Source organism: Papilio xuthus, unplaced genomic scaffold (assembly GCF_000836235.2).
Source record: "Papilio xuthus unplaced genomic scaffold, Pxut_1.1 DF826961.1, whole genome shotgun sequence".
NCBI classification, from domain to species: domain Eukaryota; kingdom Metazoa; phylum Arthropoda; class Insecta; order Lepidoptera; family Papilionidae; genus Papilio; species Papilio xuthus.
In genome coordinates, this window is record NW_013531688.1 from 1,631,061 (window position 1) to 1,653,104 (window position 22,044).

A 22,044-nucleotide genomic window follows, 5' to 3' on the forward strand; every position below is an offset into this window, starting at 1 on the left:
TTATAACTACCTTTGCAACGCTTAATACAAAAACAATAATGTTTTATCGCAAGCAAAAATATTTATTGCCAACGAAAACAAGTTTCATCAAAATATTTTGAGTAGTTTAGGAACGTATGCGCCGCGCCACATACATTTTTTATGTGTTTAAAGGTAATTTGTTGTGCAATTTTTTAAGCGCTGAATCAGCTTACGCAATAGCTATAATTACAAAGCGCTAAAACATACTAAAAGGCTGTCCATTATTAAGTGATTTTTAGTAACAATTTGTCCCTAACTTCCCCTCTGATGATATTCGGTGAAATTATAGATGTTAGAGAAGTTTTCTTTACTTAAAATTAAGTGTTTTAGAACAGAGTAATATTGAAATTTTAATATAATTTAGTCATCAGAAAATTAATATACGAGATATCTTAATTTAACCCCATTATTCATTATTTTTTCGTAACCCCCACTTTGAGCCTTACGTCTATACTATACCGTGGAGAAGCTCCTGAAGGAAAACTGTCTAGGTTTTTAAATATCACTTTATCACTCTAAAGGAACTACGTCAACCAGACGAATTTTGTGCGTCCCGGAGGCCTAATTTAGTACTCTTTCCCTTCCCACCCTTTTTCTTATAAGGAAAGGATCAGAAGTGGAAGTGAACTTTCCGGATGAGAGAATGCATGGAAAGGGAAGATATTTTCTTTCTGCGAATCCTCTCTTCCGTCGATCAAAGGTAGGCAACGCATGTGCAATTGCGTATGTCTATGTGCAACGGTTACTTCGCTATTTCATCGATTTCAGGTGGCTGCTCTCTCGTGACACCTTTGACACCTTATGATATAAAAAAAATAAAAAGAAACAGAAGAGAGCGACATCTACTTATCCTAATTTTAATGAAAATAATATCTTTTTAATGAACTTTTATAAGTAACCAGTATTCATTACTAAGGGATGATATGAAGCATTAAACTTTTACTACTTAGTGAACGATCCCTTATTTATTATTTTCCTTGGCATTTAATGCTAGTTTTTATCTTATTAACGTTAACAAACACATCCTAAGCTATGCAATTCTGACTGCATTAATGGAGCTAAGTAGTTTTTTATATTTGAAAATTATTTAAATAAACGAAAAGAATTATAGCAGATTCTAAAAGCGTTTTGTTTTAAAGATAAAGCAATATTGTCACATTGTCGTAACACTTTTATTAAAACACTAGCTGTCACCAGCGACTCCGCCCGCGCGGAATAAGAAATCTTAATAAGTAGGTTATATGTTCTTCCAGACTATGTTCTACATGTGTGCCAAATTCTATCTAAATTTGTTGAGCCGTTCCAGAGATGCCTTCAAACAAACATCCATCCATCCAAACATTCGCATTTATCATATTAGTAAGATTTTTTCCTCTGTTTTTTTTTATCAAAGACCTAAAATTTGCATTTAAAAATATCGAGTCCATATATCGTAATATCGTTGGGTTTTTGCATTATTTAAAAAAAACAAGATGACCCGCGCGAGTTCGTCGGCAAAGAATAAAAAAAAAATATGAGTAGTCTACGTGTTCTTCCAGACTATGTTCTGCATCTGTGTCAAATTTCATCAAGATCCGTTGATTCGTTCCGGAGATATCTTTAAACAAACATCCATCCAAACATTCGAATTTATAATATTAGTAAGATAAGTCCAACCCAATAAGAACCGTATTTTTATCCATAAAAAGTAGCTTATTAGTGCTATTCCAGCCTGTGTTCTTTATTTCCCAATTTCTTCCAGATCCGTACTAACGTCTCGCAATTACGTGTTTTTTTTTATATCATAAGGTGGCAAACGAGCGAGCGGCCACCTGAAATCGCTGAAATAGCGAAGTGACCGTTGCTCATAGACATACGCAATTGCATACGCGTTGCCTACCTTTAATCGACGGAGGAGAGGATGCACAGAAAGAAAATATTATCCCTTCCGATGCATCCTCTCATCCAGAAAGTCCACTTCCACTTCCCATCCTTTCCTTATAAGAAAAAGGGTGGGAAGGGAAAGAGGACTAAATTAGGCTTCCGGGACGCACACTCATCAGACGAAACGCGGAATTGCTTCCACTTCTCGCCTGTCTTCTGTGTGGTCGTGGTATTTCACCGGGCGAGCCGGGCCGATTCGTGCGAAGATGTTAAAGCGGGCTCTACCACTGTTAAAAATATTTACAAAACTCAATAAAAATAAAAAAGATAGTATTTTCAGATGTAGTTTATTGAACTATTATATGTCTGCCTTTTTAATATAATTACTTTCGAGTTATGTTAAAAAAAAACTGCAACACGTTTTCATTAATTAACTGCATGTTAAAATGAGTGCTCAAAGTTGACTTTGATTGAAGTCACAAAAAAGCAATTAGCCATTTCGTTTCTTTCTGATTATATCAGTTTACTGTAATGAATCCGGTAGTAAAAATACGGTTATCGACCTGGTATCTTTGTATTTATTCATTTTATTTATGCTTGTTACCATGTTAGTCTAGAACGGTTGACCAGATCTGGTTTAAATTTGGAACACAGATAAAAAATTTGGAATAACGTGTAGGTTTAATCAGCAATTGAATACTCATATTACCGATTATTATTACGATTCCTGTTACCGAGTTCCGTTATCGGACGACACGACAGACGGCCAGGTTCCATCCACACCATCTCGATGGCTGGCAATCCACAACCGTGCGGTTTGCTCGAAACTTTCTGCCTCGCACAGCAGCGTTGTGGTATGGTCTGTCCTCGGCGGTATTTCCAAACCGCTATGACTTAGGGTCCTTCAAGAAGCGAGCTTATCACTATCTCAAAGGCCGGCAACGCATCTGCGGTTCCTCTGGTATTGCTGTTGTCCGTGGGCGTCGTTGAACACCTCGGTTTTCCCGCTGCTCGTTTGCCCCCTTCTGTTATAAAAAAAAAACCAAGCGGACGAAGTCGCGAGAACAGCTTACTAATATTATAAAAACGAATGTCTAGATAGTTGAATGGATATTTATATAAAGGTAACTCCAGAACAGGTCCATGGATCATGCATAATTTGGCATAGATGAAGATGGCCTGGTAGAACACATAGGCTACTAATTAACATTTTTTTTTATTCAACGCATATGGATTAGGATTACGTTCTCTCTATGTGCAACGGTCACGTGACACTCCTTCTTGCTCCTTTGCCACCTTCTTAATATACAAAATTGGTTGTCTTTAAAGTTTTAAGAATATGACGTAATCACAAACCGAACGCGTAGAACTATCGTGCTTCTCTATCGCTTGCACGCTCGGTTCAGATATGAGTCATGTTTTTTTCTTGCGTGCAGCTGGCTTCATCGATTTTATCATGTCATGTCAAAAGTAATTAAAAAATCAAGAATCTTAAGACAGTCCGGCGAAGTGTACGAATCGAATAATATCTTTAAAAACGATAAAACTGTGTATGTAAGTTTACAAGAAGACTGACATTACATACTATCTCCTTGAAGTCAGATTATAATAAAAATTTAATAATTACTTTCACTTGTTATTTAATACTGTCAGCCACAAGTCCGTCCATGCGGCATTAAAAAAAACTTAATTAGCAGCACATGTGTTCTTTCTATGTTCTACGTCTATGCCAAAATTCAGCAAGATCCATGCAGCCGTTCCGAAGATTCCTTCAAACAAACATCCATCCATCTATCTAAATTCTAATTCAAAATCCGTCATTCGCATTTATAATATTAGCAAGATTATAAATGCAAATGTTTGGATGGATGAATAGGTGGATATTTGTTAGAAGGTATCTCCAAAAGGCTGAACAGATCTCGCTGAAATTTTGCATAGATGTACAATATAGTCTGTAAGAACACATCTGCTACTTTTTTTTTTAATTCCGCACAGCGGGCGACAGCCAGTTATACAAGGTACGATTTCAAAACCAATGACATAATCAGGTTATCAATAACCCCATATATTAATGCAAACATTCACTTACCGTTGCATTACAATAATTTTTAAATAATTAAGAGTAAATACGTTGATCATTAAATTTTTTCGAAATTTTTAAATCTTGAAAGCTGTCAAACTTGTTTATGTCTTTTACGCTTTTAGTTATGCAGCTGTATATTTTTTCGCCACTCACTTTTTTTTTCTTTTTTTTGCCGCACTGACAAGAGGCAAAGTAGCCATGGCTGTACGTCTGTTGCATTTGTCTTCATTGATGCCAATATTTTTAAATGTTTTTAGGGATATCGGACAAGGACAAGGAGGTGGTTGTATTTTATTGTTTTTTTTTTCTTTAGTCGTTCCATGTTCTTTTTGCCGCACTTACAAGAGGCAAAGGTGTGTTCTAGGAGTATCGTAGACAAGGAGTTGGTTATGTTTGATTGTTTTTCATTAGTCGTTCTATGTTTTTTTTTGTCGCACTTACAAGAGGCAAAGGTCTGTCATGGCTGTATGTCTGTTGCATTTGTCTTTATTAATGTCAATTCATTTGTTTTTTAGGAATATCATAGACATAGAGTTAGTCGATGTTTTTCTTTAGTAGTTCTATGTTCTACTTGACGTTGTACCTTATGTTAATTGTTATAACATTTTTGTAGAGCAAAGAAATATCTGTTGAATAACAAACAAAAGACAGGTGAGAAAATGTGTTTTGCATAACTGATTTGGTACAGAATACCTAAATTTAGTCCTCATACGAGGGAAGGAATAGAGAAAAATGGATTTGGTGTATTATTTCAGACGTAGAACCGCGTGAAATTATTAGTAAATAAATTTTAGATTCTAGAAACTCAAAATAACATAGGTCACCATGTATATCTAATAACAAATTTTAAATAACAAATTTTGTTATTAGAATTTTTACGATGAAATTGTTTCTAGACTGGAATTTTGAGTTTTTTGTCAAACGTTTTTATCTAACGTACAAGTTTTTTTTGTTTAATCTTTGCAATCTTGTTTAAACTTTATATAGAAACTAGTTGTCGCCCGCGACTCCTTCTGCGCGGGATTAAAAAATAGATATTAGTCGATTGTCAGACCTACTGAATACCCATTAACAATTTCATAAAAATTATTCAAGTCGTTGCAGAGGAGTGTACTAACGAACATTTTGACAAGAGAATTATATATATAAGATACGTTGATCTTTAGTGCTTGTTAACTTGAACTTTATTAATTCAAAAATTTAAATTATATGTTAAAAAGATGTAAAAAAATATTGAATATAATTACAGTATACAAATTGATTGATTCTGTTATGAAAAATTGAAAAATCGATTGTTAAATCTAATTTGCATAAATGTTATAAAAAGAAAAGACAAACGATTAAAAATATCAAGGTTATAAAATTCAAATCGCATTAGCCGGATGACTTTTGAAGATCTATTCATAACATTGTAATTAGATTTTATATTTTATTTTATACATGGAAACAACAACCGGATCAGACATTAATCTTAAGAAATACGATAAAAAAAACTTGCCAGATTACATTCTGTTTTATTATTTGCCGGATGCCGTATAGTTCGCTTCCCCTTATAAGAAAAGAAGCGGAAAGAGGTGGATTTGGAGAAGACATAGAATGTAGAAATATGATTTTCCTGTTCGTCGCCTCTGTAATAAAAGTAGCATCTGTACATGGATGTCCAAAGGCAGCGGTCACTTCGCTATTATACCGAATGCAGGCTGTTTCGTCTTTCGCTACCTTATACTATAAAAAATTATGTGCATATTTTATAACATTTTTGATTAATAGACAAGACCTATTAAAAACATTGAATGTATGCAATAGACAAAACAACAAGAATCAGAATGTAATTATCAAGTAGAAAAACAACTTTTTAATACCAGTTCTTACTACGTTTGAAGTCCAGTTTGAAAAGAAACAAGACTAGGTGCAAAGGATTAGAACAAGTTGCCATCGTCAGTTTTTCCGTCTAAGTATGAAGTGGTGGCCTTCAAGAGTATAGTGAATAAGCATTTACTAAGCTTAAGCGTACCATCTTTCGTCATCATCATCACTTAACATCGATGGGATCGTAGTCAAGCCCTGACTTATTCAATATAAAAAAAACACATCTATCTGAAATAGAATTTTGGTTTCACCTACGAAATACCTACGAATCTACGAAACCGTAGGTCATCTACGAAACCAATTGTTATTTTGTTTTTAAACTTAACTCATCGCTAATATTCAAATTAATGTTTGTACAGTCAGCTGCAGAAATGTAAACATTTACAAAACTTCAAATTCTTGTATACGTTTTTGGTTTCAAATTAATGTATGCATATGTTAGCCATAAGCATGTTTTCTTAGATGGAAGGATAAGGACGGATACATGCTTACATATTTTTAAAACCAAGGAGAATACAAGTTTCTGTAATATCATGTACATATTAATGCAGCTGACTGTACTTATTAAAATTCTGTGGCCACTATTTTAAATTATCGAGTGTTTTTTTAGCTCACTAATGGAATTCTTATGTGAAATAATAGTTTGTCTCATTAAAAACTATTTTAAGATATCTTCGTTTTTTGTTAGGTTTCCACTGTCGTAATATTTGTTGTTATTGCCACAAAACAAATGAATATTTAAAATCAATGTCGCATTTAAACACTAAATCATTTAAAAAAAAACCTCTTTAAAAGCTTTATGGAAATACTAGCAATTTAGTAATAAATAAAGCCAATGTCATCCAGGGACAGTGTAGCTTCCGAACAGTGAAGGAAATTTTAAATAGGTTCAGTACTTTCAGAGTTTATTCAAAACAATCCAAATCTTTTGTCTTTATTATATTATTATGGATTTAAAATCTACTTATCATCGCATCTGTTTGTTATCTAGACATTTAAATTCTGGATAAAATTGGCAGCCAAGGCAAGCACGTCTTAAATATATTAATTACTAGCTGTCGCCCGCGACTCCGTCCGCGCGGTATTATAAATAGATGTTGGCCGATTCTCAGACCTACTCAATATGCTCACAAAATTTCATGAGAATCGGTGAAGCCGTTTCGGAGGAGTATGGAAACGAGAATTTTATATATAAGAAGATTAATACTACATAGATAATTTAAAATGAACATTTTCAACAAAAATCTTAATATTATCGCTGAGTATATTCATTAAAAGAGATTCGTTATTTCGATTTCAAATTCGATTATAATGAATCGAATGTGAAATTAATAACGTTATAATTCAGTTCTAAAGAACATTAGAACAGTTCATTTATAGAGCGAGGTACAAAATATTTTTTAATATGTATTTTTTTTAAATATGATTTCGTACTTGTATGTACCGACGTATTACAATCCCCTGTATGAACAATAAAAATAAAAGAAAAATTGTGTTATATTATTTTTATTAATCTGTAATTTACTGTTAATGGAACAATTGAATTTATTGCATTTTAAAGTTTTTTATTGACAATATGTACCTATTTTATCTACTTAACTATATGTCTATTCACTTAAGGAACTCAGTGATGGTTTTGGTGGTGGGTGCCGAACAAGCGGCGTCAGTGTGTTCGTTTACAACGAATTTGGCGGAATCCAATACTTTGGAGGTCCTTAAAAAGTTGTCGATCTTGTATTTGGCTTCGCAATCAAGTTTCTTGCTCCTTGACTTGATCCATGCGAAGACTGGAACAAACATTATACATTTTAATATTCCAATTACAAAATAATTAAAAAAAATAATACTGGCTGTCGAGACTGTGTGCGCGCGAAATTAAAAAAAAATAGTGACTTATGTGTTCTTCCAGACTTGTAAATCTATGCCACATCCATCAGCGAGATCCATTAAGCCGTTCTAGAGATATCTTCTAACAAACATACATCCAAACATTCGCATTTATAATATTAGAATGATTTTGTGACCGACTTTGTTGTAAGCACTGCAAAAGCGCCATTACAAAACATGTTATCTCTGTTTTTTTTTTAAATGATAGAAAGAGATGAATATATTTTAATATGTGTGTTTTTAATTAACATCCAATGTAACATGGCTCGTTTGTGCAAAGTGAATTGAGCAATAAAATAAATTTTAATTGGAATTTTAGGTCACAAAAAATAAAATCTTATTTATTTTTAGATAATCCATCAATCAATTAAGATAACATTTTCTTCTACAATATTTGTTTTAATATTTAAATACGTTAAATTATCAGATGAATTTAAAAATAAATTAGTGTAAGACACGGCTCATAAATTAAAATCGTATAGAATGAAATTACTAATGAATTTAGATGGAAGTTATTTTAAATGTGATACGGGTATACTTTAAATTTAGTTGAATAAAGAAATTTTTAGGAATGCATTATTATTTTTCAAGTAGAAATTAAAATTATGTGGTGATATTATCATATTGTTTTTGTTGATATATTTCGCTATATTTTAGGGTACTACGTATCGTAAAATAATCGTAAATATCGTCAAACATAAACGCGCACAATGTCACTTTACTTAAGGATTTATCGTATATTAAATTTATTCAACTAATCTACTAAGCAATTTACTGCACTCAAAATATTATAATTTAATTCGTATATCTCCAATAAACTTATACTTTTGTATATCCAACTTTCTTTATACAAAAAATATAACTGCGATGACCTTAATTTAAAAAATTTAAAATACAGCGCCATCTATTAATCTATATTATGAAACAAAGATTTAAAATGTTGAATTTAAACACTGGAAAACATAGAAAAGATTTAACAAGATCAAAGTTATTCTTCTTAAGTTGCCTCTTCGAATAACGAAGGTTGGAGATCACGTCTCCATACAACTTTTTTTCAGTAATTTAGAATTGTATGTCTTACGTCTACTATATATGTTTTATGTCGATGTAATATTCACTATGACGCTCTGGAGAAGAAGATGAATCGTATGACACCACATTCATCCAAAGCAGTCCTTTAATTTAGGCTCTAGGACGTTACAATGGTATTTATTATACCCGCGACATTACTCTAGTCATTCGAGTAAATAATTTAAGATACGTATCCAAATAATTTACCTTGATGTTTGTTACCATCCTTGAAGTATTTGCAGCTGTATCCGATAGAGTAGCTCTTGTAGTCCGTATCCAAGATGTTCAGGTAAGAGTTTTTGGATTGACCTTTAAGAAATATATAATTTAGCAAAGAAATACTTTACTCTTGAACCTCACTCTAATAATGAAGCAAAAAAGACTAAATGAACACCATGGAATTAAATATTGTAGATATAACGGGGCTTCAGATGAACCTGGATAAGGTCAGTAAAATTCTGGAAAGGATACTAAAGTAGTAAAGACAGAAGACCTTTAAAAATAAATGTAGCATGCTGTAGCATGTAAAATGTTGAGTGATACAGGTGATGTTATTACCTCCAAATGTGTAAGTAAGCATAATCTTGCCAGGAGCGACGAGTGTCAGATCACCAGAGATGTAGTGTCGGACCGCATCAATGACGTGCGAGTTCTTAACCTTGCCCTTGTCACCGTTTACTGTGTATTCAGCGATTGTGCATTTGCCCTTTGTGTTTTCTTCCCCTGCGTTAGGGTACTTCGCCATTTCGTACCATGTTCCTCCGTACTAAAGAAAAAGAAATGTTTTAATTTTATAATATATTTTGATGAATATTCTTAGCTTGAAGATATGGAAGGATTTTTTCTTTTTTTAATTTGGTTGCCTTTCTGTTGTGTTTTTTTTTGGTCTAAATTTTAATTTAAAGGTTTTATAATTGTAGATTTTCATTATAAAAATAGACTGTAGTTGATATTAAAGAAAATATTACTTTATAATTGTTTATTTCTAAAAATTGAGTAATTTTTTTTTTAATTAAAAATAAGAATATTATATTTTTCCTCGATCATACATCAAATAGAAAACCTCACAAGATGTTTAAGTAATAGGTAAATATCTTGATAAATAAGTATTATACTTACAGCTTCAAATTCAAAATTGTCAACCGTCTTGATATCGGGACATGGCCCCTCAAATATGACTTCAGAAGTCGCCGCAGCGAACAACACTGCGATAGTAACGAAGCGAAACATGCTACTTTTTTTTAAAATAAATTCGGTTTGTTTCGGAGCGCTAACGGCCTCACTTTAGGAGTTCTTTTCGAAATCTAAATGCAACATGGACCAGTTCCGCCATTTTATACTAATCCCTTGATAAAGGTCAAGAGTCGGTCAAGCTGCCAAATTGGAAAAAAAATTGTGAATGTTGAAAAATTTGGGACCATTTTTTAAATAATATTTTTTTAAAAAGTTTTATCAGTTTAACTGTTTTATTATATATTTATTAAACATCTTTAAATCACCTGTCAATGACCGTAAATAATATAATAAAATGACATTTTTTTTTTTACTTTTTTATATTTTTATGTAAATACTGTTAAGATGTTTTAATAAAAATGTAAATGCAATTAACTTCAATTAAACTCGGTTTTATTTCATTGCAATAACGGATTCGAACAAGATTTTGCGTCTTGATTTTCAAAGATATAAAAACTTCTATAATTATATTAGTTGATTTGATTCAATACTTTAATTTTTTTTTATTTGTACAATAATTTTGTGTTTCAATTTTATAGAATAATATCCATAGCGCATTATGGAATAAGTGGTTTTGATAAGAAGCAAGATAAATCAGTATATAGCCATACTAGCTGTTAGCCGCGACTCCATCCACGCGACATTAAAAAAGTATCCTATGTTTTCTTCCAGACTATGTTCTACATCTATGTCTACCAGCGACATCCATGCAGCCGTTCCGGACATACCTTCTAACAAAAATCTATTCATCAATCTACACATTCGCATTTATAATATTAGTAAGAAGAAAGATGATGCATAAATTACTTTACAAATATTAATACATTCTAATTCTCAGACCTACATAATAACTTAAAAAGAGCTCGTTAATTATCTGTTGCTTTCCTGGGCTCTATCCCTTGTATATTTTTGTTGTAACAGTGATAGAGCCCGCTTTAACACCTTCGCACGAATTGGCCCGGCTCGCCCGGTGAAATACCACGACCACACAGAAAACAGGCGTGAAGTGGAAGCAATTCCGCGTTTCGTCTAATGAGTGTGCGTCCCGGAGGCCTAATCTAGTCCCCTTTCCTTTCCCACCCTTTTTCTTATAAGGAAAGGATGGGAAGTGGAAGTGGACTTTCCGGATGAGAGGATGCATGGAAGGGGAAGATATTATCTTTCTGTGCATCCTCTCCTCCGTCGATGAAAGGTAGGCAACGCATATGCAATTACGTATGTCTATGGGCAACGGTCACTTCCCTATTCCAGCGATTTCAGGTGGCCGCTTGCTCGTTTGCCACCTTATGATATAAAAAAATGTACCAATTTATTTTTCATATGTTTATCCTTAAGGTAAAGATAAACATCGTTATACAACCTGCACATACCTACGAATCAACGATAGATTTCTCATCTGCACTAGGCTAGCGAGTTTAAAAGCCTAGTTACGCTAAATAGAATAATAGAATTACTCATTTTGTTATACAACTTACAAGAATAGGCTATATCTTACTTACTTACTAATATTATAAATGCGAATGTTTAGATCAGTCTTTCCCAAAGTGGGCGATAACGCCCCCTTGTGGGCGCTTCAGGTCTCAAATTGCGCGTTATAGTAAAAGTTTCGTTTAGAATTCTCCGTTAATATACATATATAGGTCGCAATAATTAATTAATTTAATTTGAAGTTATAGTGGTTTTTCAATATGTGAAAATATGGGGGCGCTAAAAAAATATTTATTCTCAAAGTGGGCAGTAGACAAAATAAGTTTGGGAACCACTGGTTTAGACGGATGGATGTTTTAAGGTATCTCCGGAATAAATCAACTGTTTTTGATAAAATTTGGCATAGACGAAAAACATATTCCGGAAGAAAACATAGGCAATTACGCTTTTTATATTATAATTCCGCGCGGACGGAGTCGTAGGCGACAGCTAGCCTTTTTATAATGCGCCTTTCACCAATCAAAAAACTCTAAAAAGCTTTTGAATTGATTTAATTAAAAACATTACGTAGCTATTGACAAAAATAATACAAGATGGAATTTGAACTAAGATATTTAACTTATAAATGAATAGACAGGACATTACGAACCAAATTTTGTGACTATATTTAAAACATTTCAAGGAAAACGCCCGCTCTATAATTAGTATTATATTTTAATCTTTATATATCTGTAGGATAATACGTATTTTGTTTTAGAAAACAAACAAGCATGTGACGTCAATAAGTGATGCCACACGAGCGTTGCATGTGCGTTGCCGCGTAACATCGCGGAGATAATTGTTTAAACAACACAATGCAATGGACCATGATTTTATTATACTAAAGCCAAAAACTTACTATTGAATTACTTAACTCTATATTAATTATTAAGTGACTAATTAAATTAAAATTAATCTACCAAAATAATACTATAAACTATATACTAATACTAAACCAAACTAAATAATATAAAAAAGGACCCAAAATCGCTGCGGTCGCACGGTAGGGTTCCCAAGAGGCTGGCGGCATTTCCCCGTTGGATGGCCAGGCTCAACCTTTGCCCGAAATGATTTCGAAACCATGATTTCGATTTTCAGTGTTATATATATTTAGACGTATTTCTTCTTAGAATTACTGATTAATCTTATACAAATTTTGTCGATGTCAATACGGAAATAAATTATCATGCACGGCGTAATGTTCTATATTATAAAACTTTATCATCTATCAAATGCATCCGAACGTCGAACGTCAAAACGCAACATCGACGATCCGCTTATGTGGTCTGGCTCTTACAATATGCGCTAAAACAAATTCAAGTCTAATACATTCTCATAATAATTGTTTCGTTGTGCAACAACACTGACCTCTATACATGGACAGGTCATAAGCCGAATTATTTTGTGCTTATTTGATTAACGCCATTAACACTGATGGTTGTGGTAGGGAGGTATATAACAATTGTTTAGAGTTTTAATTTACTAACCGTGAGTTTCTGAGACTAAAATCTCTGTTTAAAACATTGTTATCTCAGTTTTTTCAAAGATAATGACAGGGATGTTTTATAAACGGATATTTTGGTCTCAGAAACCCATGGTAAATACTACGAAACAGTGCATTTACAAACCTATACGTTAAATATAACAATGCGTCTATTTAACAGTGGTAGAGCCCTCTTTAACATCTTCGCACAAATTTTCCCGGCTCGCCCGGTAAAATACCACGACCACACAGAAGACAGGCGTCAAGTGGAAGCAATTCCTCGTTTCGTCTGATGAGTGTGCGTCCCGGAGGCCTAATTTAGTCTTCTTTCCCTTCCCGCCCTTTTTTCTTATAAGGAAAGGATGGGAAGTGGAAGTGGACTTTCCGGATGAGAGGATGCATGGGAAGGAAAAATATTTATTTCTGTCCATTCTCTCCTCCGTCGATTAAAGGTAGGCAACGCATATGCAATTGCGTATATCTATGGGCAACGGTCACTTCGCTATTTCAGCGATTACATATGGCCGATCGCTCGTTTGCCGCCTTATGATATAAAAAAAATCTTGACTTACCACATATGGCTTTCTTTTTAAACCAAAAATAATGTTTTCAATGTTGACCTTTGAATTATATTACAAACTCGTAATGTGATAACACTTATATTACTTTAAATATTCACACGTAAAATCACTTTATCTATTTTAAATAGCATTGAAATTTTCAAATACAACATTCTTTTTTTGCATTCAAAAAATAACGTTGTATTAAAACGCGTTGTTTTGTATTTAATTACACTTAGTTCCATTTAAATTTTAAATTTACTATGACAGTGTTTAATATTCTAATAGCTGCATTTGGAAATACATAATATTAAAAGTGTTTTGATAATATAAAACCATATCCGGAACTAATATACTTCCTATACTAAGACTTTTAATCTATAAATCTGAATCAAAATAATGAGCGTCAATGGCTCAGGGGTCAAGCACTTGACTTGCAATCAATCCTGGGTTCGAATCCCATCATATACCAGTGTGTTTTTCGTTTTCCGATTTACATATGTACATTTATCCGACGTTCTTACGGTAAAGGACAACATCGTGATGTAACCGGTACATATCTGAGTTGAAATTTAAAGATATGTATGAAGTCAACCAACCCGCACTTGGCAATCGTGGTTGACTATGGCCTAATCACCTTTTACTTAGGGTAGGCTTTGAGCCCCTCATTGGGGATGTATAGTGAGCTGATGACGATGATGATAATGAATCAAAACAATCCGATGTCATATCGAATTTTATATGTCAACTTTTAATTCATATATGTCATCATTTGTCATATAATCCGATAAGTAACCGTTACGTCATACTTTAGTGTAGTTTCTATACCTTGTAAAATACAAGGTCTTTTCCACCTGGTCAGAGTAGTTTGTGCCATAAACAACAGTCCTCGCATTATGTTATAATTGAATAGTAAAATCGGTCTAAATTATATAGTTTTTTTTTATTTAAAAATAGCTATAATTGACATAAATAGAATTTTATAACTAAGCTTTGCTAAGTCCAACAGGGTCTTCAAAGAGTGTTAAGAGAGCCTTAACTTTTTTTTTAGAAAGCAACTGTTTGTAATTTCTACCGTAAGAATGGCTACTTTATCCGTTTGTAGTTAACCTAATCGTAATGTTAGTGACGATAATAGATAACAGAGAAAAAGATTTGTTCTAGTTTTTAAATATTCAAATGACAATTCAGCCAGTATCAAATATAATGGTTGTCTTCTAATGTCTAGATTAAATTTTGATAAGATAATTATCTAGATTCAGAACTAATGTATATTTTTATTGGCATAATTTGCTTAGAAATATGAAATTAACGGAATATTTGAAATTTATTAATATCTTTTTTATAATATACTATAGCAAATGAAAACGTCATTTTGGCATGACGACAAGAGTAAGGGGACAGTTGTTTAGTGCCAGCAATATTAAAAATATTTTTAACTTCTTACTTTAACTTTAAGTTTTTAGTTAATGTACTCGTATTGAATTTGACTTTACCACGTTGTTCCATTTATATTTATTCGACGACCACACAGAAGACAGGCGTGAAGTGGAAGCAATTCCGTTTTTCGTCTTATGAGTATGACTCCCGGAGGCCTAATTTAGTCCTTTTTGCCTTCCCACCCTTTTTCTTATAAGGAAAGGATGGGAAGTGGAAGTGGACTTTCCGGACGAGAGGGTGCATGGAAAGGGAAAATATTTTCTTTCTGTGCATCCTCTCCTCCGGCGATTAAAGGTAGGCAACGCATATGCAATTGCGTATGTCTATGGGCAACGGTCACTTCGCTATTTCAGCAATTTCAGGTGGCCGATCGCTCGTTTGCCAACTTATGATATAAAAAACACATAAAAAGTGGTTGTTTCGGTTTTCTGGTAATTTCTATCAAATAATCGTTTACTGTTATTACAATAATTCTAACCTGTTTCGATATAATTTTCTTGAAATCTCTTGAAGTTTTAAGCTTTTAAATATATAAAAACAACCAAATCCATTTCGTCGTAAAATTTTCGGAAATTTGAATTAATGGAAATTATACGAAATTTGCAAAATAACGGTATTAAAATAGATATTCTAGTTCTGGTTAGATCGACAACGTTCACATGTTCTAAATTTAGCTAGTGAAAATGTACTAAGAAAGTTAACATAGATTTAAAAGTGATTGCCATTGGTCGAAATTCGATCATCTTACTAATATTATAAATGCGAAGGATATAGATGGATGGAAGGATGTTTGTTAAAAATCTCCAAAACACCTGAACGGATATCGATGTTTAGTATAAATGTAGAACAAAGTCTGGAAGAATACATTGGTTGGTAATTAATTTTGACTTATTCCTTGCAATCATTGCCATAAAACTTGCCTCAGCTTTAGTGGGTTCAGTAACTTATACCACAAGTTAACTTAAAGTAAACTTAATTATTAGCCTTTGGGTTCTTCCAGACTATGATCTACATTGATGCCAAATTTCAGCAAAATCCGTTCAGCCGGAAATACATTCAAACAAACATCCATTCATCCATCAGTTTTAATTACGATTAAAATTTTGATTATGATGAATGATTATTAGAAGTATTAACTTCATATGCATTTGTGTTATGCAAGGAATTGCACAATATTTAAAAATAATATTTACGCAACATTAGCCGCTAATACTTACGTATGCACAGCATACCGGATCACAAGAGGCAGACAATGTCGCGCGTAATCTTAGCAAATAATCATTTAATTACTTTTTATTCTTATCCGACTAACATATTTCTTTTGTGTGTTTGTAACTTATGTTTTCGGATATGTGTGTCCGTTCCAATGTGTTCCATGGAGTCTTATCATCATCATCATCAGCTCACTATACGTCCCCACCAAGGGGCTCGGAGCCTACCCTAAGTTAAGGGTGATTAGGCCGTAGACAACCACGCTGGCCAAGTGCGGGTTGGTTGACTTCACATATATCTTTGAATTTCTTCTCAGATATGTGCAGGTTGCATCACGATGTTTTTCTTCACCGTAACGTCGGATAAATGTACATATGCAAATCGGAAATCGAAAAACACATTGGTACATGGCGGGATTCGAACCCAGGACCTGCAGATTGCAAGTCAAGTGCTTGACCACTGAGCCACCGACGCTCTCCATGGAGTCTAAATGTAACTAATTCAAGCTCAAAAAACATTTTAAAAAAATGCCATTTCATAATGTTTAATCCATTTTAGTGTTATCTTATATGTTAATTGCTCTCGCCAGCGACTCCGAGATTATGTTCTACATCTATACCAAATTTCATCGAATTCCGTTCAGCCGTTCTGGAGATACCTTCTACCAGACATCCATCGATTTAATCTAAACTTTCGCATTTGTAATATTAGTAAGATTGATGTTGTTGATTGTTGGCTACAAAAAAGTGTAAAAAGATTTATCTGTACTTTTGCTAACTTGACACATCTTGTCTGCTTTTTACCATGTCTAAGTAAGTTTTGTAACCTTAAAGACCTCCCCCACCATGTTAGATGAGTTTTTTTCTTTTCTTATTAAAATATTAACAGATTTTGTGAATTTAGTAATATTTCTTATACCATTCCAAATAAGCTCTAGGCTTGTGCTAGGATATGGTTTACGACAATACTCGAATGGCGGGAATCGAACTGTGGGCCACATGATCGAAAATCCGTACCCTTAACCATCAGGATATTGGCGCGTCAATCGACAAATGAAAGTTTGTCGCATTACATCTCTAATGTTCCTTGAACTTACTTAGTAAAACGTTATTGAACTGTTTCGTGAGTGGCAATTTACGGTGAGATTTTGTAATACAAATGAACTTTGCTTTGGATAAGAGGTGGCGTTGAAAAATGTTCGGTTAATTACTTTTTACACTATGACAACTATAAAATAGTATTAAGATTAGAACCTGTATTTAAATAAAAAAAAAAAACCCTTCAATAGAATAAATATTTAAAAGAGGTTGCTTATTGAATAAAATTCGCCTATAATTTTCTTAATTCTTAGCTTTTAGTTTGTAAAAATTTCTTAAAAAGGGAATTCAAAGCTTTGAATTTGTGTATTAATATCGCTTCTTTGCTTCACACGATATAAGGATATTTATGCGTTAAGCATTAATATATTCTTTTTGTCAGCCATGATTCGCCCACTGATGGGCTTAGGCCTCCTCTAAAGATTGCCACAATGACCGGTCCTGTGCTACCTGCATCCAGGATGCTCCCGCAACCTTGACCAGGTCATCAGTCCATCTTGCGGGAGGCCTGCCCACGCTGCCTCGACCTGTCACTACTTAATATATTACTTCTTACTAACATTATAAATGTTAAAGTTTAGATGGATGGATGGATGTTTTTTTGAAGGTATATCCGCAACGGCTCAACGGATTTTGATTAAATTTAGCACAGATGTAAAACATAGTCTGGAAGAACATATAAGTTACTTATTATATTCATTCAATTCCGCACGGACGGAGTCGCGGGCGAGAGCTAGTATAATATAAATGCCAATGTTTGGATGGACGTTTGTTTGAAGTTTTCTCCAAAATCGCTCAACGGATTTCGATGAAATTTGGCATACATATAGAACGTATTCTGGAAGAATACGTAGGCTACTAATTATGTTTTTTTTTTAATTCGCGCAGACGGAGTCGCGGACGATAGCTAGTTGATAATATATTGGACAGTGAATCATTGACTATTTGTATGTGTATTTTATTTTAATTTTATAAACTTACATTATGTTAATTAATTTATACTCCACGTATTCATAATATGTACTAGGATAGATATATTTTTATCTAAAATCCTTTCAATTATCTGCATTTTTTTTTCTATTTCGTCTGACAAAAATGTTTAAAGAAATCACTTAAATAATAATATATTTTTACCATGTTAATAAGATATCTCGTCGCGGTGTATTTTGTAACACTCTGTATTTCACTGGACAGGCTATAAGTCGTGTTATTTTGTGCCTATTTTCACCATTCTAGTTGTGAAACAAAAGCTGTCAATTCCAAACAGCAACCTGTCCAAAGATATTAATAGAGATCAGTGACCCGAAAGTTGTTTTTGCAAAATTTAATTACAAAAAAAAAATATAAAGCTTGTAAGAATTTTGTTACTTTGATATGAATCTTAAATGTGACAATTTTTAAAATGTTAATTTTCACAAACGAAACCGTAGGTACGTTATGGAATCATGTTTTTTACGAAATTAATTTGCAAAATAACGATGTTTTGCAAAAACATATAGACAGGTTTGCTTTAGAGAATTTCATCTGATCGTATACCAACTTAAAACATTGAGTTTCAATTATAATAAATTATTCTATTTCCATTATTTAGACATCGCAATAATTGCTTTAGTAAATTAAAAAAAAAAGAATTAGACGAATAATCATGCTTCAAAACATTTATTCGTATATCTAAAATAAAAACGTTTAAATAAGACAGTTTATATTAAATTAAAACCGATAAAGTACCAGGATCACATAAAAGACAGGCGTGTAATGGAATGCAATTCCGCTTTCCCATCCCACCCTTTATATGTCAGGACAGGGGAAGTCGATTCAGCGCGGGAGGAGACTTAGGAAGGTGAAATATATTTCTATGCATCCCTTCCTGCGTCGTTTAAAGGTTACGCATATGCATTTGCAGATGTCTATGGGCATTGGACGCTTTGATATTTCGGCGAATTCAGGTAGCCATTAGCTCATTTACCACTTAATGTTATATAAAAATTGTTTTGATATCCAAAATATCTTAGTACTACATAAAATGTAAAAAAAAGTTTTGTTTAAACCAAATACTCAAAATTTTATCTTTCGATCAAGATTGTCGACAACCGCTGTGTTTCTTAATCGTAAAATGTAGGTATTTCTGATTATTTTATTTATTTTATTCCGAGATTACATCAATAACCTACAGATTTAATTTGGACGATCCATAGATTTTTTAAACTTTTTTTTATTTTTTTAATAAAGTTAAATTATTTATGTCTGTATTATTGGACATCATATTAGAGTTGGACTAATGTTGGTTTTAAAATTCGAATTATTCGAATTCGATATTTAAAATATTTAAAAAACTAGCTGTCGCCCGCGACTCCGTCCGCGGGGATGTATAAAAGAACTTCATTAGTGTAGCCCACCCATCCATCCATCCACATCACATCCATCTAAACATTCGCATTTATAATATTAGTAAGTTAAATAAAAAGCAGATCTTCAAGGCATAAATACGAAAAAAAAGAAAAAATAGTATCCTATGTCCGTCTCCTGGCTCTAAGCTACCTCCTCACGAATTTTCTGCCATATCGGTAAAGTCGTTCTTGAGTTATAAATAGTGTAACTAACACGACTTTCTTTTATATAGATATGAGAGATATATAAAACGAATTCAATTTAATCTATTTCGAATTATTCGATGCGACTTTCGAATCGAATAAATACATTCGCCATGTTTTACGATGCGGTATCGACCTTTAAGCAAGACGTAAGCACATTAAAGCACTCTTGTACACCATTTGTACGGACGTTTTTAACGCGTGCTAAAAAAGCGTTCTATTAATCTTTTCATTCTTTAGCGCTTTCATGATCCTCCAGTGTTAAATTTGAGCGTTGAATTAAGGAAATAAGAGTTAATTTAAAGCGTTCACACCTCAAAAGACGTCAACGCTGACTTTAAACGCGGCGTTAAAAAAACGTCCGTGCAAATTCAAACTAGCGGTTTGGAAATACCGATTAGGAAAATCATTACAAACAAATGAACATGCGACATTCATTAATATTTAATTCAAGTACCTATTCAACTTTTAATATACAATATTATAATGAACAAACACGAAATATTTCTATTTATAGAAAAACTTAAAATAACTTCAATATTACGTAAAATAAATGGTTTTAAATAAATTAACTGTTTAAATTCCTGTTTTGTTTACAATGTTATATTTTTAAATAAATAAATATTTACCTTTTTAGGACATTGATATTTCTTATATAAGGGAAGTTGTTTAATTATTTTAATGGTTGTCCTTGCGTCGTTTTGACACCATACATGAAAGTTAACGTATGTTGCGGTCAATTCTGGGAAATGGCTACTTCTGAATATGGCTGATCATTCATTAAATGATTAAATCTTAAAATCTGGATGACCGAGCTTTGCTCGGTATTTTTTTTAATTGTGTTTTTTGGAAATTATATTTAAGTACGAATTACTAATAAAATGATGAAATATGAATAATATTTTTTGATCTTACCTATAGAAAAAGTTAAGTTTATGTTTAAGTTAATTATCGATAAAACACAAGATATATACAAGAATTGCTCATTTAAAGATATAAGATTAATATTTTAAATGCTAATGTTTAGATGGATGTCTGTTAATGGATATCTCTTAATAGGCTCACCGGTTCTCGATGAAATTTGACATAGATGTAAAACAGCCTGACAAAACACAAAGGCTACTAATTAAGTTTTTTAGGAGAAAATTACAGAATAAGATAGCTATTAGACTTAGCGAGCCTAATTATCATATAAGTATGACTATTATTTTTAGCCGGCTTCAAAAAGGAGGAGGTTATCAATTCGTCTGTACGTTTTTTTTAGCGTCACCGGATCGTAATCTACACGTAGACGTTCGAACCCAGCCATTTACAAATGTTTTTTTTAGATTTTAGTATTTTATACGTACATTCTTACGATGAAGAGAAACATCGAGATGTATTAATGGAAAGCGAAGAAATTTAAAGATATGCGAGTCAATCCGCACCGGGCCAGGGTTGAATATGGTCTAGTCACCCCTAACTTGGTTAGCCTTAGGTAAGAAGAGGAACACATATAGAATGACGATTATGACCTATATAAAGAAAATATATAACTACAATTATATTACATTATTTAAATGCAAGTCAATGGTAACTATGACGTACGTAGCTGCATTTATTTAAAACAGTGAGTCGCTTCTTGGAATAAGGAAATTAAATGCCATCCTTTTGAAATCATAACAACAATACACCTGTTTTTGCTATGTCTTAAATTCTGCTTACTTCAAAAACTTATTAAAATTTAAATCGAATCGAAAAAAAACGTTAAAAAACTAATATGTTTTAAGTGACCACTACTCATCATATTAATATTATAATTGCGAATATTTAGATGGATGGATGGTTTGAAGATATCTTCAGAACGGCTGAACGGATCTTGATTAAATTTGGCACATATATAAAACATAGTCTGGAAGAAGGTGTTACCACCGCTCGTTTGCCCCGTTCCCTTATATAAAAAAGAGGACACATACTAAGTATTTTTTTTTATCCAGCGCGGTCAAAGTCGCGCGCGACCGCTAGTAAAGAATAACAACACTTCTTTCTAGCCTTGACAGAGACCTAGACTTATGCCCAGACAGAGAAAGATATTCGACTGTTTCTACTTCTCTGCCCTGTCGATTCTACTTAATCTTCCCATCTTTATTTTTTAAACCCCTTACTGTGACTAACAATATTAATAATC

General features: G+C 32.9%; 1 protein-coding gene across 1 annotated transcript; it reads right to left on the reverse strand.

Moving 5' to 3' along the window:
- Positions 1-7,326: 7,326 nt before the first annotated feature.
- LOC106120197 (bilin-binding protein-like) lies at positions 7,327-10,081 on the reverse strand. The gene is given in 4 exon segments (NM_001311818.1): positions 7,327-7,623; positions 9,002-9,103; positions 9,353-9,560; positions 9,914-10,081. Coding segments are annotated over 4 exon segments (597 nt in total). The 5' UTR covers positions 10,025-10,081; the 3' UTR covers positions 7,327-7,447.
- Positions 10,082-22,044: the final 11,963 nt, after the last annotated feature.